This window comes from Pseudophryne corroboree (genome assembly GCF_028390025.1).
Source record: "Pseudophryne corroboree isolate aPseCor3 chromosome 3 unlocalized genomic scaffold, aPseCor3.hap2 SUPER_3_unloc_6, whole genome shotgun sequence".
Taxonomy (NCBI): domain Eukaryota; kingdom Metazoa; phylum Chordata; class Amphibia; order Anura; family Myobatrachidae; genus Pseudophryne; species Pseudophryne corroboree.
The window spans coordinates 3,053,657-3,078,723 of NW_026967552.1; the positions used below are offsets into that span (position 1 = coordinate 3,053,657).

The window sequence follows — 25,067 nt, forward strand, 5'->3', positions numbered from 1 at the left end:
TTTAATTCCTCAGATGCAGGAAAAACTACAGGTAGCTTTTTCTCACCAAACATAATACCCTTTTTTGTGGTACCTGGGGTATTATCAGAAATGTGTAAAACATTTTTCATTGCCTCAATCATGTAACGGGTGGTCCTATTGGAAGTTACACTAGTCTCATCGTCGTCGACACTGGAGTTGGTATCCGTGTCGACGTCTGAATCTGTCACCTGAGGTAGCGGGCATTTTGAAGCCCCTGATGACATTTGAGACGCTGGAACAGGCACAAGCTGAGTAGCCGGCTGTTCTATGTCGTCAAACCTTTTGTGTAAGGAGTTGACACTTTCACATAATTCCTTCCATAAGTCCAACCACACAGGTGTCGACCCCGCAGGGGGTGACATCACATTCACAGGCATTTGCTCCGCCTCCACATCATTGTCCTCCTCATACATGTCGACCCAGCAGTACTGACACACAGCAGACACACAGGGAATGCTCTTACAGAGGACAGGACCCCACAAAGCCCTTTGGGGAGACAGAGGGAGAGTATGCCAGCACACACCAAACAACAGCGTGTTTTTATTGCTGCTCAGGGTGCCCCCCCAGTGCCCTGCACCCACCAGTGACCGGAGTGTGAGGTGTGCATGAGCAATGGCACACACCTTGGTGAAGACTGAAGTCTTCTGCCACCGATTTTCCGGACCTCTTCTGGCTCTGTAAGGGGGACGGCGGCGCGGCTCCGGGACCGAACATCAAGGACGGGTCCTGCGGTCGATCCCTGTGGAGCTAATGGTGTCCAGTAGCCTAAGAAGCCCAAGCTAGCTGCAAGTAGGTAGGTTCGCTTCTTCTCCCCTTAGTCCCTCGGTGCAGTGAGTCTGTTGCCAGCAGGTCTCACTGTAAAATAAAAAACCTAAAATATATTTTCTTTTCTAGGAGCTCAGGAGAACCCCTAGTGTGCATCCAGCTCGGCCGGGCACAAAAATCTAACGGAGGCTTGGAGGAGGGTCATAGTGTGGAGCCAGTGCACACCAGGTAGTCTTAAAGCTTTCTTTAGTTGTGCCGAGTCTCCTGCGGAGCCGCTATTCCCCATGGTCCTTTCGGAGTTCCCAGCATCTACTGGGATGTCAGAGAAATGAGGCATAGCTATATTGTCACAGACCTCTCATTTCCTCACAGTAGCCATGGGCCAGATGTTATTTCCCATCATTTACAGACTTCTGCCGCTGCACCGAGATGCTAGGCTGTCAGCCAGTAGCCCAGCACCGCTCCGGCTCTTACATATACCGTGCTGTTCCTGCTGGGAATGGGATGCCCCATCCACCTCACTGACGTGACAGGCTCAGATGTCAGTCATGCAGCCCCACTGCGCCCACTCTCTCCGTACTCATACATACATGCCTTTCTGGGAGTGTCTCGTCCTGGTTGTCAGTCATGCAGCCCCACTGCGCCCACTCTCTCCGTACTCATACATACATGCCTTTCTGGGAGTGTCTCGTCCTGGTTGTCAGTGAGACAGTGTCTCTGGCACAGCTGTGTAATCATGATGTGAGTGTGTGTGCTGAGTAGTGAGTACTGCTAGCAGCAAGTCTCACAGCTTAACTGCAGTGTAGCAGTGTGGTGGGTGTGGGAGAAGGGGGTTGCTACACCAATGAGTCAAGGAATGAAGTAGTTGGATGGGACTCACACAGCAGGTAGTGAAAAGCTTAAAAATGAGGAGTGGTTGGAAGGGGAAGGAGCTGGTAGGCTCAGAAGGGATTAGTGAGGGTAAGGACTCTCAAGGGAAATTGGAGTGGGATCCCACAGGTACCAAACTGGGTAAAGAGCAGCTTTTAGGAAGGAAATAGGTGAGCCAGACCCTGTGTTTGTCCCTTCTTTACCTCATGCGGGGTGGATCTTTGGACTCTCCACTTCCTGGGGAGTCTGGGTTCTTCTTGGCCACTGCAAAAGAAAAGAATTACCAGCGCTGGCTGATCATGTATGATTAATAGGTACTATACATCCGAAAGGATTAGCGAATTAAAAAACACATTTATTCCACATGTAAAAAAAATAAAAAATAAAAATTGAGACATAAATTAAAAGTTAAAATATGCCACAATATGCCTGAGTTGATGATTTAGATGTCCACATCAACGGCTAATGACACTCAGAGAGGACCAATGTCACTGGAAATGTCCATCACTAGCAGTTCATGTGGACATCAGGCATATTGTGGCATATTCTAATTTTTAATAATTTATTTCTCAATGTTATTAATTTATTATTTTTTTTGTGTGTGTTTTTACATGTGGAATAACTGTGGTTTTAATTCACTAAGCCTTTCGGATGTATAGTACCTATTAATCATACATGATCAGTCAGCGCTGGTAATTCTTTTCTTTGGCTGTATATTTATCCACCAGGGGATTTACCACCCCTCTTACCAGCTGCTATTGACAGCGCTCCCCCTCTCTCTCCTTGGCAACTACCTGGTGGTTCTGTGGTCATCTCAGGCCATGAACCTCCCAGATAAACATGACATGGTCATGGAGATGGTCCTGGGCTCTGTGAAGTAGGTGGAACAAGCAAAGTTGTGTCCCTTCTGAAAGGGCAATGGTGGACATTGTGAATGGTGAAGGGTAGGTTTTTGTCGACAAAGAGGGTTATGCCATATATAGCAGAAGCATGGGTCCTCAGCCTATATGATGTGCCACCATTAATGTGGAGACTGTCTTGTGCGACCAAGCTTGATTTATGGGCTTTGTCATTTTTTTAAGCAGGATAAAGGCTGATTTTTTTTATTTCAGCAGACTAGAATAAGCCCAGACAGTCCCACTTCCATTATACCACCTGAATGTGACGGACAGTGACCACCGTGCCATCACTTACCTGTATGCTTACACGAAACAGAATGATGGAACACTTACACGGTTTCTTTACATCTTCTGGGGTCCACTCCGAGATTAGACATTATGGCGTAATTACTCAGACGGGAATATAAAACAGAATAAAAATAAAAGCTTTAATGCAATAATTAGATGCAATCAAAAGCTTTTATTATGTAATCATACAGGGAAGTATCCGTACCATATAGATGTAACATATAACAAACCAGCGCAGATGGAACCCGGGTGACTCTAATGCACACGATAATGTACAGGGTATATATGGATAGGATCTTGTATCTGAAAACACTCGGCACTCCTTATCAAGATGAGTGTCTGCAACAAGTTAGGCAAACTAGAAGTGAAAACACGTTCCAATGGGCGCCATATTGTCGTGTAGCAATACAGATTGTGCAAACTGGTATTAGACATTCACATTTACACAAAGCACAAGATACAAAATAAACAGCAGAAAAAAGACCTAAGCATTTGGGATGTATTATTTAGGAACTAAATATACAGACGGGTCCTCCGTTATCTTGGCTGGCTGAGGCATTAGTCGCGATTAGGCATACACAGCGTACCTGGGCGCAAGGAGGCGCGCCTAGTCGTAGGAAGGCACACAGAGCATTTGGCGTTACCTTCGAGTGTAATACATAAGATCATCCACCAGATGTCGCTTTTTTAAATCACTAATGCCCAAGCGTGTGGTCTCCATTAAAATACAATACTGAACTACAGCGTAAGAACTACTTTACTGGTGCATCTCATTACGCTACATTATGCTACAGTATGTCATAAAGTATATAACAGTATATACAGTAAAGGTGCAAATAGTACAGCATATACAGATGCAAATGAACGTGTTACAGATACAGTATGGTCTATTGATGTTAGGGATATGCGAGTGTACAAATCCCGTAATATTAAGTATAATGGGGAGAGATAAAAACTCCTCCCTAAGTTTCTGGATGCCAAATCCCTGTGTGTATAGTTTATACAGACGCAAATGAACGTGTTAAAACACTTGTGTATGCAGACACAACTAATGTGTGAAAGGAATAATGTAGCTCATTGACTTTACAGTATGTACAGTGCACAAAATGAGTGTCCGAGTCCCCTAATGGCATAAACAAACACCAATGGGGAGGAATCGCTTTTTGCAGTACTTTTACACATGAACTTGACAATCTTCCATGCAGTGCTGTGGGCTAGCGATGAAGGCTCCGGTCTGCCACGCTGAGTACCGGGTTCGATTCCCAAAGTGTCAATTTTTTTTGTGTTCCAATGACATTCACTTTATTTTTTTTTTTGTGTAATCCATTGTAAAACATTCAACAGAAGGGTGCACACAGGTTTCACACAAATCGGGGTAAATCTGCAGGTAATGAGCACGTATAGACATAACAGTAGATATAAATTAGTGTATTCTGACGCAACTAACTGTTCGAGCAACACAGTACTGTAGATCGTCGGCGTTAGAGAATCTGTGTTGTACATTATAAGCTGTTCCTGCTAATTAGTACTCTAATAGAAAAAACTGTACAGAGATACTAAGGACAGTGATTTGGCATCCAGGAACTTAGGGAGGAGCTTTTATTTCTCTCCATTATACATAGAAAGATTAAACTTGCCACTCTACGTTACAAGCTGTTCATGCTATTTAGTACACTACTAGTGTACTAAATAGCACGAACCCCATCACAACAGTTGCCCAGATCAATAACACTCTCCAGGAGATAGGTGTATATGTGTCAAAGTCAACAATCAAGAGAAGACTTCACAAGAGTGAATATAGAGGGTTCACCACAAGATGTAAACCATTGGTGAGCAATAAAACAGGAAGACCAGATTAGAGTTTGCAAACAACATCTAAAAAAGCCTTTACAGTTCTGGAACATCCTATGGACAGATGAGACAAATATCAACTTGTATCAGAGTGATGGGAAGAAAAGAGTATGGAGAAGGAAAGGAACTGCTCATGATCCAAAACCTACCAGCTCATCAGTGAAGCATGGTGGTGGAAGTGTCATGGCGTGGGCATGTATGGATGCCAATGGAACTGGTTCCCTTGTATTTATTGATAATGTGACTGCTGATAAAAGCAGCAGGATGAATGCTGAAGTGTTTTGGGCAATTTTATCTGCTCATATTCAGTCTAATGCTTCAGAACTCACTGGAAGGCGCTTCACAGTGCAGATGGACAATGACCCGACGCATACTGCGAAAGCAACCAAATCGTTTAAGGCAAATAAGTGGAATGTTATGCAATGGCCAAGTCAATCACCTGACCTGAATCCGATTGAGCATACATTTCACTTCATGAAGACAAAACTGAAGGGAAAATGCCCCAAGAACAAGCAGGAACTGAAGACAGTTGCAGTAGAGGCCTGGCATAGCATCACCAGGGATGAAACCCAGCATCTGGTGATGTCTATGCGTTCCAGACTTCAGGCTGTAACTGACAAAAGGATTTGCAACAAAATATTAAAAAGTAAAAGTTTGATTTAGTATTTTGGAATCAAAGGAAGAAACAAGAGAGCGACTATGGTGTAGTATTTTTCAATCAGTTTTGTCTAGTGATGAGCGGATTCGGTTTTACTCGGATCTCAAAACAGAATCTTATTGGCTATACAAAACACATGACATCTGTAAGCCAATAAGATGCCGTTTTGAGAACAGAGTAAAACCGAGTAAAACCGAATCCGCTCATCACTAGTTTTGTCACACGCAAGAATATTACAGCGTACGGATTACGGCTTGACACATGGCGTATCAGTCCCCCATTCTTTAGTCCAGGTTACTACTGGGATCTAAATGCTGCTAGGAGACACAAATAATCGCTATATAGCGCAGTATATTTCCGTATGTGGGATTAAATTCAGTTATCACACAAAATTTATATGCGTACCAGATAAATAAATATTTGCATATCAGTATGGATATTGTATCCAGGTCTTCATCTAGGAGATGGTAATCAGATCGCCCTTGGAAAATATGTCAAAGCTCAATTCACGAAACACTGATCCGGGCTGCGACCACATTAAGTAGTAAAGTATTTTTTGTTGAACTGGACGAGCGCACTGATCTACTGATTTACAATATTTGATTTAGGATTGTTTAGTTTGTACCATTACTTTTGGTCCCTTAAAAAGTGGGAGGCACATATAAAAACCTTTTAATTCCTACACCATTCACCTGATTTTGATGTATATACCCTCAAATTAAAGCGGAAAGTCTGCAGTTAAAGCACATCTTGTTTGTCTAATTTCAAATCCATTGTGGTGGTGTATAGAGCCCAAAATATGAGAATTGTGTCGATGTCCCAATATATATGGACCAGACTGTATATTGCATGACGCATAGGAGATAGGATTGACCCTTGAGGAACATTGCATGACAGTGATAATTATACTCCAGAAGATTTAAATGGTTCCGTGCTTGGGTAATGTCTAATATGTTCAACATATATATTTCTCTCACAGCATGAAAATGGCTTCTCACCTGTGTGACTTCTCTGATGTTTAACAAGATTTGATTTAGATGCAAAACATTTCCCACACTCAGAACAGGAATACGGCTTCTCACCTGTGTGACTTCTCTTATGTGAAACAAGGGCTGATTTCTGTGTGAAACATTTCCCACACTCAGAACAGGAATACGGCTTCTCACCTGTGTGACTTCTCTTATGTGAAACAAGGGCTGATTTCTGTGTGAAACATTTCCCACACTCAGAACAGGAAAATGGCTTCTCACCTGTGTGACTTCTCTGATGTGTAACAAGACTTGATTTCGATGCAAAACATTTCCCACACTCAGAACAGGAATACGGCTTCTCACCTGTGTGACTTCTCTGATGTTTAAAAAGACTCGATTTCTGTGCAAAACATTTCCCACACTGAGAACAGGAATACGGCTTCTCACCTGTGTGACTTCTCTGATGTATAACAAGATTTGATTTATATGTAAAAAAATTCCCACACTCAGAACATGGAAATGGCTTCTCACCAGTGTGACTTCTCTGATGTGTAACAAGATCTGATTTCTGTGTAAAACATTTCCCACACTCAGAACAGGAATACGGCTTCTCACCTGTGTGACTTCTCTGATGTGTAACAAGATTTGATTTATATGTAAAACATTTCCCACACTCAGAACATGGAAATGGCTTCTCACCAGTGTGACTTCTCTGATGTGTAACAAGATCTGATTTCTGTGTAAAACATTTCCCACACTCAGAACAGGAATACGGCTTCTCACCTGTGTGACTTCTCTGATGTGTAACAAGATTTGATTTATATGTAAAACATTTCCCACACTCAGAACATGGAAATGGCCTCTCACCTGCCTTAGCTGGCTGATGAGTAATACGGTTTGTGTTCTGTGTAAAACATTTGGCGTCTGTAGAACAGGGAAACTCTGTATCTAATCTCAGAGCTGTAATAGATGCACCAATATCAGAGTGATCAGGAGAACATTTCCCAGGATCAGGGGGATTAGTTGATAGAGCTGGATGTATAATTGGGGTAATGGGATTATCTCCTGGAGAATCCTGTCTACTGTCATTATCTGTTATGTCACAATCCAGGGATAACATTAGATGTACTTCTGAGATATTCCTGCTTGTGGGTCCATCTGCTGGAAATAAAATACATTAATATATAAAATGAGCAGACAAGACCCAGGATGTAACAGGACACAATATATAATTCTATAACTGCCATTTTTTTTTTACCTGTAATCAGTGCTTTTATGTTTATTAAAAAAACAAAAGATAGGATGCTTAGACTGGAGCTTGATCAACACTGAAGGCTCAAGTGGGATTACTAGAGGTGACACAGACGCTCATATGGGATTACTAGAGGTGACATGGAAGCTCATGGGGGATAATTAGAGGTGACATGGGCGCTTATGTGGGATTACTAGAGGTGACACAGATGCTCATGTGGGATTACTAGGTGACGTGGGCGCTCATGTGGGATTACTAGAGGTGGCGTGGGCGCTCATATGGGATTACTAGAGGTGACATGGAAGCTCATGGGGGATTATTAGAGGTGACATGGATGCTCATGTGGGATAACTAGAGGTGACACGGGTGCTCATGTGGGATTATTAGAGGTGACATGGGCGCTCATGTGGGATTACTAGAGGTGACATGGACGCTCATGTGGGATTACTAGAGGTGACACAAACGCTCATGTGGGATTACTAGAGGTGACACAGACGCTCATGTGGGGTTACTAGAGGTGACATGGATGCTCTTGGGGGATTATTAGAGGTGACATGGACACTCATGTGGGATTACTAGAGGTGACGTGGGCGCTCATGGGGGATTATTAGAGGTGACATGGGCGCTCATGTGGGATTACTAGAGGTGATATGGACGCTCATGTGGGATTACTAGAGGTGACACAGACGCTCAAGTGGGATTACTAGAGGTGACATGGATGCTCATGTGGGATTACTAGAGGTGACATGGACGCTCATGTGGGGTTACTAGAGGTGACATGGATGCTCTTGGGGGATTATTAGAGGTGACATGGACACTCATGTGGGATTACTAGAGGTGACGTGGGCGCTCATGGGGGATTATTAGAGGTGACATGGGCGCTCATATGGGATTACTAGAGGTGATATGGACGCTCATGTGGGATTACTAGAGGTGATATGGACGCTCATGTGGGATTACTAGAGGTGACAGACGCTCAAGTGGGATTACTAGAGGTGACATGGATGCTCATGTGGGATTACTAGAGGTGACATGGACGCTCATGTGGGGTTACTAGAGGTGACATGGATGCTCTTGGGGGATTATTAGAGGTGACATGGACACTCATGTGGGATTACTAGAGGTGACGTGGGCGCTCATGGGGGATTATTAGAGGTGACATGGGCGCTCATATGGGATTACTAGAGGTGACATGGATGCTCTTGGGGGATTATTAGAGGTGACATGGACACTCATGTGGGATTACTAGAGGTGACGTGGGCGCTCATGGGGGATTATTAGAGGTGACATGGGCGCTCATATGGGATTACTAGAGGTGATATGGACGCTCATGTGGGATTACTAGAGGTGATATGGACGCTCATGTGGGATTACTAGAGGTGACAGACGCTCAAGTGGGATTACTAGAGGTGACATGGATACTCATGTGGGATTACTAGAGGTGACATGGACGCTCATGTGGGGTTACTAGAGGTGACATGGATGCTCTTGGGGGATTATTAGAGGTGACATGGACGCTCATGTGAGATTACTAGGAGGTGACATGGACGCTCATGGGGGATTATTAGAGGTGATATGGACGCTCATTTGGGATTACTAGAGGTGACATGGACACTCATGTGGGATAACTAGAGGTGACACGGGCGCTCATGTGGGATTACTAGAGGTGACATGGATGCTCTTGGGGGATTATTAGAGGTGACATGGACGCTCATGTGGGATTACTAGAGGTGACATGGATGCTCTTGGGGGATTATTAGAGGTGACATGGACGCTCATGTGGGATTACTAGAGGTGACATGGACGCTCATGGGGGATTATTAGAGGTGACACGGGCGCTCATGTGGGATTACTAGAGGTGACATGGACGCTCATGTGGGATTACTAGAGGTGACATGGACGCTCATGTGGGATTACTAGAGGTGACATGGACGCTCATGTGGGATTACTAGAGGTGACATGGACGCTCATTTGGGATTACTAGAGGTGACATGGGCGCTCATGTGGGATTACTAGAGGTGACATGGACGCTCATGTGGGATTACTAGAGGTGACATGGACGCTCATGTGGGATTACTAGAGGTGACATGGACAGCTCGTCTGGGCACAGATTCAAACTGAGGTCTGGAGGAGGGACATAGAGGGAGGAGCCAGAGCACACTAGTATCCAAATTCTTTCTTAAAGTGCCCTATCTCCTGCGGAGCCCGTCTATACCCCATGGTCCTTACAGAGTCCCCAGCATCCTCTAGGATGTAAGAGAAAAGAATAGTATTTTTTGTAGCAAAACTACAAGTCCCAGCAAGCCTCCCCCGCAAGCTGGTACTTGGAGAACCACAAGTACCAGCATGCAGGGGGGGGGGGGGGGGACGCTGGTACCTGTAGTTCTACTGCAAAAAAATACCCAAATAAAAACAGTACACACACACCGTGACATACATGTACACCGTCACACAAATACTTACCTATGTTGACATGAAGCAGTCGGTCCTCTTCATCAGTAGAATCCATGGGGTACCTGTAAATAAAATTGTACTCACAACAATCCTGTGTAGATTGGTCCTCTTCAGAGTTTGTAATCCACGTACTTGGCAAAATAATAAAACACAAAACACGATCCACGCACTGCCTTTCCTCGACTGCCGGGACCCCCTGTGACTGCTGTCAAAGAGGGTCCCTTCAGCCAATCAGGGAGTGCCACGTCGTGGCACTCTCCTGATTGGCTGTGCGCTTCTGAGTTGTCAGGCGGCGCACTCGAGATACAATGTAGCGCATAGGCGCTCCATTGTATCCAATGGTGGGAACTTTGCGTCAGCGGTTGAAGTTACTCGTGGTCAACCGCTGACCGCAAAATTCCCACCATTGAATATAATGGAGCGCCTATGTGCCGCCTGTCAGCTCAGACGCGCACAGCCAATCAGGAGAGTGCCACGACGTAGCGCTCCCTGATTGGCAGAAGGGACCCTCTTTGACAGCAGTCACGGGGGGTCACGCCAGTCGGGGAAAGGGGTCCCATGTGTAAACATGGAACCCCTTTCAGTGCGTGGATCGTGTTTTGCGTTTTATTATTTTGCCAAGTACGTGGATTACAAGCTCAGAAGAGGACCGATCTACACAGGATTGTTGTATAATTTTATTTACAGGTACCCCGTGGATTCTACTGGTGAAGAGGACCGACTGCTTCGTGTCAACATAGGTATGTGTGTGTCGGTGTGCATGTATGTAATAAAGTTATACTGTCACGGTGTGTGTGTGTGTACTGTTTATTTGGGTATTTTTTTTGTAGTAGAACTACAGGTACAAGCGGGCCCGTTTCCCCCCCCCCACAAGCTGGTACTTGAGGTTCTCCAAGTGCTAGCCTGCAGGGGAGGCTTGTTGGGACTTGTAGTCCTGCTACAAAAAACAATTTATTTTTTTTACACTTGGCTATCAGCCTCCCATCTGCCGCCCTTGGATGGGGGGGGGGGGGGGACACACACAGCCTCGGGCTTCACCCCTGGCCCTTGGGTGGCTGGAGAGGGGGACCCCTTGATTTAAGGGGTCCCCACTCCTCCAGGATACCCCGGCCAGGGGTGACTAGTTGGGGATTTAATGCCACGGCCGCAGGGACTGGTATAAAAGTGTCCCCCGGCTGTGGCATTATGTCCCTGGCTAGTGGAGCCCGATGCTGGTGTGAAAAAATAAGATTTTACTTACCGGTAAATTTATTTCTCGTAGTCCGTAGTGGATGCTGGGGACTCCGTAAGGACCATGGGGAATAGATGGGCTCCGCAGGAGACAGGGCACTTTAAGAAAGAATTTGGATACTGGCGTGCTCTGGCTCCTCCCTCTATGTCCCTCCTCCAGACCTCAGTTAGAGAAACTGTGCCCAGAAGAGCTGACAGTACAAGGAAAGGATTTTGGAATCCAGGGTAAGACTCATACCAGTCACACCAATCACACCGTATAACTTGTGATAAACTTACCCAGTTAACAGTATGAACAACGGAGCATCAGATCAACCTGATGCAACCATAACATAACCCTTATTTAAGCAATAACTATGTACCAGTATTGCAGAAGAAGTCCGCACTTGGGACGGGGCGCCCAGCATCCACTACGGACTACGAGAAATAGATTTACCGGTAAGTAAAATCTTATTTTCTCTAACGTCCTAAGTGGATGCTGGGGACTCCGTAAGGACCATGGGGATTATACCTAAGCACCTAAACGTGCGGGAGAGTGCGGATGACTCTGCAGCACCGAATGAGCACAAGGTCCTCCTCAGCCAGGGTATCAAATTGTAAAACTTTGCAAAAGTGTTTGAACCTGACCAAGTAACTGCTCGGCTAAGCTGTAATGCCGAGACCCCTCGGGCAGCCGCCCAAGAAGAGCCCACCTTCCTTGTGGAGTGGGCTTTAACTGATTTTGGCAGCGGCAATCCAGCCGCAGAATGAGCCTGCTGAATCGTGTTACAGATCCAGCGAGCAATAGTTTGCTTTGAAGCAGGAGCATCCAGCTTGTTGGGTGCATACAGGATAAACAGCGACTCAGTTTTCCTGACTCCAGTCGTCCTGGCTACATAAACCTTCAAAGCCCTGACCACATCTAGTAACTCGGAATCCTCCAAGTCACGAGTAGCCACAGGCACCACAATAGGTTGGTTTATATGAAAAGATGACACCACTTTTGGCAGAAATTGTGGACGGGTCCGCAATTCTGCCCTGTCCATATAGAAAACCAGATAGGGGCTTTTATGTGACAAGGCCGCTAATTCTGACACACGCCTAGCTGAAGCTAAGGCTAATAGCATGACCACCTTCCACGTGAGAAATTTTTACTCCACGGTTTTAAGTGGCTCAAACCAGTGTGACTTCAGGAAACACCACCACGTTAAGATCCCAAGGTGCCAATGGAGGCACAAAAGGGGGCTGAATATGCAGCACTCCCTTTACAAATGTCTGAACTTCAGGCAGAGAAGCAAGTTCTTTTTGAAAGAAAATAGACAGGACCGAAATCTGGACCTTAATGGAACCCAATTTTAGTCCCAAGGTCACTCCCTCCTGTAGGAAGTGAAGGAAACGGCCCAGCTGGAATTCCTCCGTGGGGGCATTCCTGGCCTCACACCAAGCAACATATTTTCGCCATATACAGTGATAATGTTTAGCAGTCACGTACTTCCTAGCCTTTATCAGAGTAGGAATGACCTCATCCGGAATTGCCTTTTTCTGCTAGGATCCAGCGTTCAACCTCCATGCCGTCAAACGCAGCCGCGGTAGGTCTTGGAACAGACAAGGCCCCTGTTGCAACAAGTCCTGTCTTAGAGGCAGAGGCCAAGGGTCCTCTGAGAGCATTTCTTGCAGATCTGGATACCAAGTCCTTCTTGGCCAATCCGGAACAATGAGTATTGTTCGCACTCCTCTTTTTCTTATGATTCTCAGCACCTTGGGTATGAGAGGAAGAGGAGGGAATACATAAACCAACTGGAACACCCACGGTGTCACTAGTGCGTCTACAGCTATTGCCTGAGGGTCTCTTGACCTGGCGCAATACCTCTGTAGCTTTTTGTTGAGGCGGGATGCCATCATGTCCACCTGTGGCAGTTCCCACGACTTGCAATCTGCGTGAAGACTTCTTGATGAAGTCCCCACTCTCCCGGGTGGAGGTCGTTCCTGCTGAGAAAGTCTGCTTCCCAGTTGTCCACCCCCGGAATGAACACTGCTGACAGTGCTCTTACGTGATTCTCCGCCCAGCGAAGGATTCTGGTGGCTTCCGCTATTGCCACCCTGCGCCTTGTGCCACCATGGCGGTTTACATGAGCCACTGCGGTGATGTTGTCAGACTGAATCAGCACCGATTGGTCGCGAAGCAGAGTCTCCGCTTGACGTAGGGCGTTGTATATGGCCCTTAGTTCCAGGATATTGATGTGAAGGCAAGTCTCCTGACTTGACCACAGACCTTAGAAATTTCTTCCCTGTGTGACTGGCCCCCACCCTCGGAGGCTTGCATCCGTGGTCACCAGGATCCAGTCCTGAATGCCGAATCTGCGGCCCTCGAGAAAGTGAGCACTCTGCAGCCACCACAGGAGAGACACCCTGGCCCTGGGGGATAGGGTGATCAGCCGATGCATCTGTAGATGTGATCCGGACCACTTGTCCAACAGATCCCATTGAAAGGTCCTCGCATGGAACCTGCCAAAGGGAATGGCCTCATATGATGCCACCATCTTTCCCAGGACTCGCATGCAGTGATGCACAGACACCTGTTTTGGTTTTAATAGGTCTCTGACCAGTGTCATGAGCTCCTGAGCCTTCTCCATCAGGAGATAATCCCTCTTCTGGTCTGTGTCCAGAATCATGTCCAGGAAGGGCAGACGAGTTGTAGGAATCAACTGCGATTTTGGAATATTTAGAATCCAGCCGTGCTGTTGTAACACTTCCCGAGAGCATGCTACGCTGATCAGCAACTGCTCTCTGGACCTCGCCTTTATAAGGAGATCGTCCAAGTATGGGATAATTGTGACCCCTTGCTTTCGCAGGAGCGCCACCATTTCCGCCATCACCTTGGTAAATATTCTCGGTGCCGTGGAGAGACCAAACGGCAACATCTGCAATTGGTAAATGACAATCCTGTACCACAAATCTGAGGTACGCCTGATGAGGTGGATAAATGGGGACATGAAGGTATGCATCCTTTATGTCCAGAGACACCATAAAATCCCCCCCTTCTAGGCTTGCGATGACCGCTCTGAGCGATTCCATTTTGAACTTGAACCTTTTCAGGTATATGTTCAGGGATTTTAAATTCAATATGGGTCTGACCGAACCGTCCGGTTTCGGTACCACAAACATGGTCGAATAATAACCCTTCCCTTGTTGAAGGAGGGGAACCTTGACCACCACCTGCTGAAGATACAATTTGTGAATTGCAGCTAGCACTATTTCCCTCTCTAAGGAGGAAGCTGGCAGGGCCGATTTGAGGTATCGTGAGGGGGCATCTCTTCGAATTCCAGCTTGTATCCCTGAGACACAATCTCTATTGCCCATGGATCCACCTGGGAGTAAACCCACTTGTGGCTGAAATTTCGGAGACGCACCCCCACCGGGCCTAGCTCCGTCTGTGGAGCCCCAGCGTAATGCGGTGGATTTAGTGGAAGCCGGGAGGACTTCTGTTCCTGGGAACTAGCTGTGTTGTGCAGCTTCTTTCCTCTGCCCTTGCCTCTGGCAAGAAAAGACGCACCTCGGAGTTTGTCTTTTTGTGATCGAAAGGACTGCATTTGGTAATACGGTGCTTTCTTAGGTTGTGAGGGAACATATGGCAAAAAGTTTGACTTTCCAGCAGTAGCTGTGGAGACCAGGTCTGAGACCCTCCCCAAACAACTCCTCACCCTTGTAAGGTAAAACCTCCATGTGCCTTTTTGAGTCAGCATCGCCTGTCCATTGCAGAGTCCACAGGACCCTTCTGGCAGAAATCGACATTGCATTTATTCTAGAGCCCAGAAGGCCAATGTCTCTTTGAGCATCTCTCATATATAGGATAGCGTCTTTTATATGCCTCAGGGTCATTAATATAGTATCCTTGTCCAAGGTATCATGTTCCTCAGATAAGGTATCCGTCCATGCTGCTACAGCACTACACACACAGGCCGACGCAATTGCCGGCCTTAGTAAGGTACCTGAATGTGTATAAATGGACTTCAGGGTACCCTCTTGTTTTCTATCTGCAGCATCTTTTAGGGTGGCCGTATCCTGTGACGGCAGGGCTACCCTCTAGGATAAGCGTGTTAGAGCTTTGTCCACCCTAGGGGAGGATTCCCAGCATAACCTGTCCGTTGGCGGGAAAGGATACGCCATAAGCATCCGTTTGGAAATCTGCAGTTTTTTTATCTGGAGATTTCCAAGCCTTTTCACATAACTCTTTTAGCTCATGTGAAGGGGGAAAGGTCACCACCTGCCTTTTTTCCCATACATATGAACCCTCTTGTCAGGGACTGGGGTTTCCTCTGTGATGTGCAACACATCCTTCATTGCTATAATCATATAATGGATGGCTTTAGCCAATTTAGGCTGTAACTTTGCATCATCGCAATAGACACTGGAGTCAGAATCCATGTCGGTATCTGTGTCAACAATTTGGGATAGTGGGCGCTTCTGAGACCCTGACGGCCTCTGCAACATAGGATCAGGCATGGGCTGAGACCCCAACTGTCCTAAGGTTTCAGCTTTATCCAACCTTTTATGAAAGGAATTAACATCATTTAAAACATTCCACATATCCATCCAATCAGGTGTCGGCACCGTCGGCGGCAACCCCACATTCATTTGCTCCCGCTCTGCTTCCACATAGCCTTCCTCGTCAAACATGTCGACACAAGCGTACCGACACCACATACACAGGGGATGCTCTTTTTGAAGACAGTTCCCCCACAAGGCCCTTTGGAGAGACAGAGAGAGAGTATGCCAGCACACACCCCAGCGCTATATGTCCCAGGAATCACACAGTAACTTAGTGTTAACCCAGTAGCTGCTGTATAATATGTTTTTGCGCCTAATTTATGTGCCCCCCCTCTCTTTTTACCCTCTTCTACCGTGAATCTGCAGGGGAGAGCCTGGGGAGCTTCCTCTCAGCGGAGCTGTGGAGAGAAAATGGCGCTGGTGAGTGCTGAGGAAGAAGCCCCGCCCCCTCAGCGGCGGGCTTCTGTATACAATTATGGCGGGGGCTCATGCATATACACAGTGCCCAACTGTATATATGCCCAACTTTTGCCAAGAGGTCCTAATTGCTGCCCAGGGCGCCCCTCCCCTGCACCCTACAATGACCGGAGTAGGTGGGTGTAGTGTGGGAGCAATGGCGCACAGCTGCAGTGCTGTGCGCTACCTCAGTATGAAGACTGGAGTCTTCTGCCGCCGATTTTGAAGTCTTCTTGCTTCTTTCACCCGGCTTCTGTCTTCCGGCTCTGCGAAGGGGACGTCGGCGCGGCTCCGGGATCGGACGACAAAGGGTGAGATCCTGTGTACGATCCCTCTGGAGCTAATGGTGTCCAGTAGCCTAAGAAGCAAGACCTATCTGCAGAGAGTAGGGCTGCTTCTTTCCCCTCAGTCCCACGATGCAGAGAGTCTGTTGCCAGCAGATCTCCCTGAAAATAAAAAAAACCTAACAAAATACTTTCTTATAGCAAGCTCAGGAGAGCTCACTAAACAGCACCCAGCTCGTCTGGGCACAGATTCAAACTGAGGTCTGGAGGAGGGACATAGAGGGAGGAGCCAGAGCACACTAGTATCCAAATTCTTTCTTAAAGTGCCCTGTCTCCTGTGGAGCCCGTCTATTCCCCATGGTCCTTACGGAGTCCCCAGCATCCACTAGGACGTTAGAGAAATACGGGGGACCTACGTCTTTTGTCCCCCATATTTTTGGCACCAGGACTGGACGCAGAGCCCGATGCTGGTTGTTAAAATACGGGGAATCCCCTGTCATCCCCCCCCCCCCCCGTATTTTTACAACCAGGACCGGCTCAAAGAGCCCAGGGCTGGTTATGCTTAGGAGGGGGGACCCCACGCATTTTCTTTCAGGATTTTTAACCCATTCCCACAGAAAAACATGCTCTGATCTCTCCTTATTATTTTAGTCAGTAAAAAAAAAATATATATAAAAAATTATATTAAATAATACTTGTGGCTCCTAAATAGACAAACCAAGTAGATAATCCCTTCTAATATAAATAGATATGCTACTACCAATAAAAAAATAAAAAAAAACACCAAAAAAACACGTTTTAATTTTTTTTTATTAGATCACGCCAGCAAAATGAGGCGGACTGAAACTGACTAAATGACTGTCGAAAAGCACTGTTGTCGAATCGACATTCTTCAATTGAATATACTTTTGTTGAAAAGCTGCATTTTAACCATTGCAGACATGTCGAATTTGACAAATGTCGAATTGCAAAAAGTCGAATCTGAAACGGCCGTTTTTTTGGCGAAAAGTACTGTATTGCAATGTTGAATCAGTTTTTTTTTGTCGAAAATGCCCCGTTTTTCGTCATTTGCGGCAATTCGACCGCAATTGCATATGGCCCTATATCTATCTCACTGGGGCTCTGCACTCACTATAATAACTAACAATAATAAACAGGGGAGATTTAGTTCACCTATTGACCAATGCATTTAAGCCTGCAGCCCCCGACAAGAGACCCCACTATACTGCAGGCTAAGGACTGGTTAGCACAGTTGAGACACGGAGCCGGACCAGCCGTAAACAACGGGGAAGACGGATTATACAACACCCGAGGCACACGCCGCTAATACCATCAGCAGCAAGCCACAAGAGGTACTAATAGGGACAGCAGGGATAGTTCGGCAAAAAGACTGTCCGATATAATTCACAACTATTAACTATCTCCGTTCCACCACCATTTCACAAAAGAGCTTAAACATTTTACTTACGAAAAATATTTTTTTTACAGGTATGTGCGTTCCACACAATATGCATAATTAATTCAAGCGCTCCTTTTTTAGTGTTTTTTTGTCGTTTATTGGATGGAGCTGCTATCATAAACATAAGCGCGGTCATTATTTTACTTTACCATGATATCTCATAGTTGAGCCGCGATTTGGTGGACAATTGTAGCGCAGTCAGTAAAGGGGGGAGGTTAACATCAAATACAGAAGAGGAGGATGGGGGGATATGGATACCCAAATACTTTATCAAGGTTGTTTGCCAATTGTAAGGGTATTTAGTACGCAGAGGGGCCATGGAATGAGGCGAGATTGATAGGCAGAGTGTCAGTTTTAGTTGTGTTTAATTTGTAGTAGGAAGCTGCAGAGTACCTATCTAAAATATTGTGTAAATGAGGGGAGTGAGGTGCAGGGGTCGGTTACAAATAAAAGAACATCGACCCAAAACCAAACCAAAACGACCCAGTGCATCGGGTCGGTATAACTACTGCAAGGGAAGCAAAAAAATGCAGCAGTACATTAGCGGGGGGGGGGGGGGGGCATGTGGCCTGACGCCACCACCACCTATGACCTAGATAAGGAGAAAGGAAAAAAAACTCATATACAAATACAAATATGCCTACCGACCATGTAAGGACAACAGAGAACATACACGCATGGACTAATGAACTAAACCATGAGCATGGAGCCGGGACTCCAGCATTACAACTACTAAGAGGGTGACTCACGTGGCCGCGTCTAGACGAATAGTTAAGACCTATCCGCTAGAACGGTACAGTGTAACGTCCATATTCAACAGGGATAAACAATCGTCTTTTAGCCAAAGTCGAAAAATCCGGAAAGAGTTGTAACCCACCAAGCGCATCAGAGTCGGAGTCTCTTGCCGCCTTTAGGATGCGTTCTTTAGTCGTGAAGAAGTGCACTCTCATGAGCGTGTCTCGCGGGAGCGAGGGGGGCAACGAGCGTGGTTCAGGTAGTCTATGGATCCTGTCTATAAGCAGCTCCCTGGGATCAGCCCTGGGCAAGAGCTTCCTAAATAACGCGGTGGCGTAATTTTCCAGCTCGGAATTTTGCACGGAGTCGGGAATGCCTCGGATCTTGATATTATTGCGCCGAGATCTGTCCTCGATATCCGCAATCTTGAGTTTAAACGCCTCCAGGTCATTCATCTGTTAATCATGCGCCGCTATGAGGTCGTTGTGAGACGAGACCAATTCCTCGACTTTCCGTTCCAGATGGTCTGTGCGTTCCCCTATAGCATGCAATTCTGTCTTAACCTCTCGGACAGCCGCTGCGAGATCTTGAGTCAGCTCTGTTTTAAACGCTGATAGAGCCTGGTACAGAGTTTTGACCGTGAGAGGGGCGTCGGATTCCGGGTCGAACCCCGGCACAGAAGCAGGACTGCAGGGAGGGTCTGACGCAGAGGTGGCTATAGGGGACTTCTGTGCAGTAGGAGGGGCAGGAGCCGCTTTCTGAGACGAAAAAGATACTCTAGGAGGGAGCACCTCTTTAACCGGAGGCATTCTGAAGCGATGGATCCCGGAGAATATATGGTGACAGGTTAGGTAAGCATAGAGGTCAACGGTGGTGGTGTGTAAAGGGTCTGGACTACATCAGAAGAACGGCATCACCAGGGGCCAGGCATCCGGCTGTCAGCCTCCAGAAGAGCCCAAAGGTAAGTGTCCAGCGAGCAAGAGAGAGAGGGAGCCAGATACTCAGAGAACAGTCAGCAGCACAGTGAAACAGAGGTCAGGCAGACGGTGCTCCCCAGGGCAAACACTCACCCCTCCTGGGATATTCTCACGGTGCTGTGCAGGGTCGAGGGGTATGAGGAGAGAGCACAAAGAAGAAACCAGTCCATCCACATCTGCAGGGGGGGATAAGTGGCTATTAACAGGCCTCCACACTGGCAGGGCTCAGCAGGCGGGTGTGTGTAGTTAATTTAGGCCCCGGATCCCGGTGCTGATGTAGGCCTCAACTCCCGGGTGCTTCAAAAGGAGCAGCAGACCCCCCTTTTTCCCCACGGAGGGGGTATTTATGTGGCAGGAGGTCTCAGGGGGAGCAGGTCAGGCCCGTGGGGGCAGAGGAGTGCAGTCGGCCGGCGGGCCGGGTGTAGCAAGATGGTCGCCGCCGGGCTGGGTGCAGGGACAAGGAGGCCGCAGCCGCGGCTCCGGAGGGCGGGTAGCGGGAGCTTGATCCTCGCCATCGTCCCCGATGGCCTGGTGGAGGAGAGGGGCCCTGAATGAGCCGGGTTGCATGTATATGGGAGACGCCAGGGGTCCCGGTGCGGCCGCATTCCGGTCCTGGAGCCCGCGCCCGGGGTAGGCCCCAAACTCGAGGTCCCGGCTTCGGGACGAAGCGTAGGCCTCAACCTTAAAACAGTGCCAGGGGGCACCTCTCTAGCCTCCCCAAGCCCTGGGCGTGTTGGGCACTCGTCAGAGGGGAAAACCAGGGGTGAGGGTCTGAGGTGTATGCTCTTTAGTAGCAGGGCCGGCAGGAGCTCATGCAGGGCAAACTACTCAGGATGCAGGTCAGGCCTCCACCATAAAGTTAGCAGCATCTTGGATGTGCTGTAGGAGTTAATGTCATCCCTGGTTAGTGAATCTAAATCGTCAATTAGATTATCAGACCATCTTGCAATTGCCCTAGTGATCCATGCGCAAGCAATAGTGGGTCTCTGGGCTACCCCAGCAGACAAGTATATAATAAAAAAAATGGAAAACTCTTCAGGAGCTCTCCAAAGCGTGACCGGCTCCTCCAGGGACATTTTCTAAACTGAGTCCGGTAGGAGGGGCATAGAGGGAGGAGCCAGCCCACACTATTAATTTCTTAAAATGCCCATGGCTCCTAGTGGACCCATCTATACCCCCATGGTACTAATGTGGACCCCAGCATCCTCTAGGACGTAAGAGAAAAGCATTTCCCAAAGATAGGTATGTCTTGGTGGGCGTCCTCTGGATCCTATGGACCTTAAAGAGAAAGAGTTCACCATGGTAAGTCTAACATAACTCTTGTTTTCTTCATCAGGATCCGCGCCTCCGTATCCAGTATCATTCCCAGGAACGAAAGCCTCCGTGTTGGTTCCAGGTGAGATTTAGGCAGGCTTAGAATCCACCCGTGATCCTGGAGTAACATCGTTGAGAGGGCAATGCTGTGTAACAACTTCTCCCTGGACGGTGCTTTGATTAGTAGGTCATCAAGGCACGGTATTATGTTCACTCCCCGCAAGCGGAGGAGCAACATCAACTCTGCTATTACCTTGGTTAACACCCGTGGCGCCGTGGAGAGTCCAAATGGCAGTGCCTGGAACTGGTAGTGGCATTCCTGTAACGCAAACCTGAGATAAGCCTGATGAGGCGGCCAAGTCGGGACATGAAGGTACGCATCCTTGATGTCCAGAGACATCCGGAAATCCCCATCCTCCAGACCTGAGATCACCGCTCTTAGAGACTCCATCTTCAATTTAAACACCTTTAAATATGGGTTCAGAGACTTGAGGTTTAAAATAGGTCATACCAAACCGTCCGGTTTTGGCACTACAAACAGTTTGGAATCATAACCCTTATTTTGTAGGTGAGGTGGAACTGGAACAATGGCCTGAGCCTGTACCAGTTGTTGAATTGCTGCCTGTAAGGTCAAGGTTGCTTCTGGAGAATCTGGTAAACCGGATTTGAAGAATCTGGGAGGTGGGAGTTCTTGAAATTCCAGTCTTTATCCCTGTGCGATAAGATATTTCACCTAGGTATCTAGGCATGACGTTGCCCAGATACCTAGGGCTCCCACCTGCCTGTCTTCTAGGCAGTGTGGTCCAATGTGATGCTGAAGGCTTTGAGGAAGCAGAACCAGAGGTCTGTTCCTGAGAACCTGCAGCTACGGCTATTCTGGGTTTACCTTTACCGCCTCTGAAGGCTGTAGAAGAATCCTTGGACTTGTTTTTAAATTTAGCTGTCCGAAAGGACTGCAAAGTCAGAGCAGAGGGTCGCTGCAGAAGGAAGGTATGTAAACTTACACGCAGTGACCTTAGATATCCAAGTATCTAGTTCATCTCCAAACAGAGCCGCGCCCGTGAATGGTAGGCTCTCCGCGCCTTTTCTGGAATCTGCATCCGCAGTCCACTAGCGTAGCCACAAGCCACTGTGTGCTGACACTACCATGGCAGTGGTGCATGCGTTGAGTAAACCAATTTCTTTTATGGCCTCCACCATAAAGTTAGCAGCATCTTGGATGTGCTGTAGGAGTTAATGTCATCACTGGTTAGATTATCAGACCATCTTGCAATTTCCCTAGTGATCCAAGCACAAGCAATATTGGGTCTCTGGGCTACCCCAGCCGACAAGTATATAGATTTGAGAGTGGTCTCACTCTTACAGTCAGCCGCATTCTTTAAGGACACCGCCCTAGGAACCAGTAAGACTATCTTTCACAACAACCTGGACACAGATGCGTCCACTATTGGCGGGTTTTCCCATTTTTTTCTATCCTCCAAAGTAAAGGGGAAGGAAGAAATTAACCTTTTTGGGATCTGACATTTTTGGTCAGGGTTCACCCAAGCTTCTTCAAAGAGGACATTTAACTCCTTTGAAGCCGGAAAAGTAGCTGAGGATTTCTTTTTTGTATTAAAGTAAGATTCCTCAATTACTTCCTCTGCCCTGACAGGAATATGTAAGACAGTTCTCTATGAGGGCCTGGATACCCTGTGCCAGGACAGCTAGCCCCCCCCCCCCCCCCCCCACTGGCATCCATATCATCCGGATCAGGATCAGTGTCACCCTGCATGACTTGGGCCAGAGTACGCTTTTGTGGGCAAATGGCGAGGGATTGAGACACAGGTATGGGAGCTGAATCTTTGTTGATCAGGTCATCCATAGACTGCCTTAAGAATTGTGTCTCCCTTTCATTATGAGTTAGCCTAGTGCAAATATTAGAAATCATCCCTTTCACGGAAGCCAACCACGGGGGTTCAGCCCCACTAGCTTGAGAGGGAGCACTATCTTGGGTGCAGGGTAGTGAGTCCCCAGGGGATTAGAGACATTCTGCAGTACAAGAGATACAGTCCATGGAAATGATTGTGAAAGGGACACACACACACACACACACACACACACACACACACACACACACACCAGGTGAAACACAGTATATGTAGGCAGGGTCCTCAGAAATCAGAGCCAGCCACACAGCGCCCCTTTAGCAAAGTTAAACTGAGCTGTGTCGCAATAACAAGCACTTTCGTAGAGTTTTATACATTTACACCCCCTCCCCCCTTTCACTAAGACCCCCTGGTACCACTGAGGGGACCTGGAGTCCTTGTGGAGGAGCAGCGCTTCCCTGTGAATGCTTCCTGTATGAGCTGCAGAGGGAAAATGGTGCTGGAGAGCTGTAGGATCCGCTCTGAGTGAAGCCCCGCCCCCTGTAATGGCGACAGCTTCCCGCATTTTTTATACTGGCCTGAGGAACTAAATGTCTAACCAAGGGATTAAAATCCCTGTTAGCACAGTGTGGACATTATAGGAGTCTCAGTGCGCCCCTCTCAGTGGGACCCGCTGCAGCGTGCGTCCTTCTGAGCCTCCATGGGGCACAGCCTGCATGAAGAGCTGCGCTCCTACCCTTGTGCCGCCATTCCTACCGGCGACCCACTAACCGGGACGCCCGCGTTGTACTCACCACTCTTCTGTCTTCAGGCTCTGTTAGGGGGTGGCGGAATGCTGCGGGAGGGTACGCTGTGCCGTGGTGGGGCTTGCGAATGGCTCCCTCAGGAGCTCAGGGTCCTGTCAGCTGAGAAACGGGACCATTAACTCTCTAGGAATTTGGGCCGTTCTCCCCCCTAAGTGCCACGAAGAAGTCAGTCTGCTGCCTAAACAGACCTGACTGAAAATAAACATTAAATAAAAAAAATGGAAATCTCTTCAGGAGCTCTCCAAAGCGTGACCGGCTCCTCCAGGCACATTTTCTAAACTGAGTCCGGTAGGAGGGGCATAGAGGGAGGAGCCAGCCCACACTATTAGTTTCTTAAAATGCCCATGGCTCCTAGTGGACCCATCTATACCCCCATGGTACTAATGTGGACCCCAGCATCCTCTAGGACGTAAGAGAAAAGTATTTCCCCAAGACAGGTGTGTCTTGGTGGGCACCCTCTAGATCCTATGGACCTTAAAGAAAAAGAGTTCACCATGATAAGTCTAACATAATTATTTTCTTCATCAAGATCCATGGTGATCCACAGTCCTTACATAGGGGATGTCCTAAAGCAGTTTCCCCTAAGGGTGGGGACGCTCCTGAGTAGACAGGAGAATCCAACGTCCTAAGGAAGCTTCCCGAGAGGTAAAGGTATCAAAAGGCATAAAAACCTCAGGAACGTGTTAATAGAAGACAACATAGCTGCCTTGCAGAGTTGTTCAGCAGTAGCACCTCAGAGAGCCACCCATGAGGGACCTGCTGAACGTATCGAATGAGCAGAGACCAGAACAGGAAGATCAGCTCGAATGTAAGCCTCTGCAATAGTCATGTGAAGCCACCTGGACAGCGTTTGTTTACTAGCTGGCCAGCCTTGCTTATAGAATCCATACAGGACAGATAGAGAATCCGTTTTCCTGATCACTCTGGTACTTTCCACATAAATACTTAGTGCACGAACCTCATCCAATAAGGCCTCACCAATAACAGGACTAAAAGGCTGGAACCAATATCTCTGTATTTAGATGAAACTTGGACACCATCTTAGGAAGGTGACCCACCTTGGTCCGGAGAACTGCCCTATCTTGATGGAAGGTCAGAAACGAAGGAGGACAGGAAAGCACTCCTAAATCAGACACTCTTCTCGCAGAGGTAATAGCCAGGAGAAATAACACCTTTACAGCCAGCCACTTAAGGTCCACTGACTCTAAAGGCTCAAATGGGGAAGTCTTAAGAGCTTGCAGGACTAGGGATATATCCCAGGAGCCACTGGATGTACAAAGGGAGGCTGGATATGGAGTATTCATTGAAAAAAGGTACGCCCATCTTGTAGTGGAGCGATCTGTCATTGAAACCACACTGATCGTGCAGAAACGTGTACTTTCAGG

General features: G+C 47.4%; 2 protein-coding genes across 2 annotated transcripts in view; both read right to left on the reverse strand.

The window, feature by feature from the left end:
- LOC134984491 (oocyte zinc finger protein XlCOF22-like) overlaps positions 1-25,067 on the reverse strand; it is a 350,792-nt gene that overhangs the window by 317,214 nt on the left and 8,511 nt on the right. The gene's annotated exons all lie outside the window — the stretch shown is intronic.
- LOC134984507 (zinc finger protein 585A-like) overlaps positions 1-25,067 on the reverse strand; it is a 201,488-nt gene that overhangs the window by 89,624 nt on the left and 86,797 nt on the right. The window contains exon 2 of the mRNA XM_063950077.1: positions 6,351-7,190. Within this exon, the coding sequence (XP_063806147.1) occupies positions 6,351-7,190 (840 nt within the window). The remainder of the gene's footprint in view (positions 1-6,350; positions 7,191-25,067) is intronic.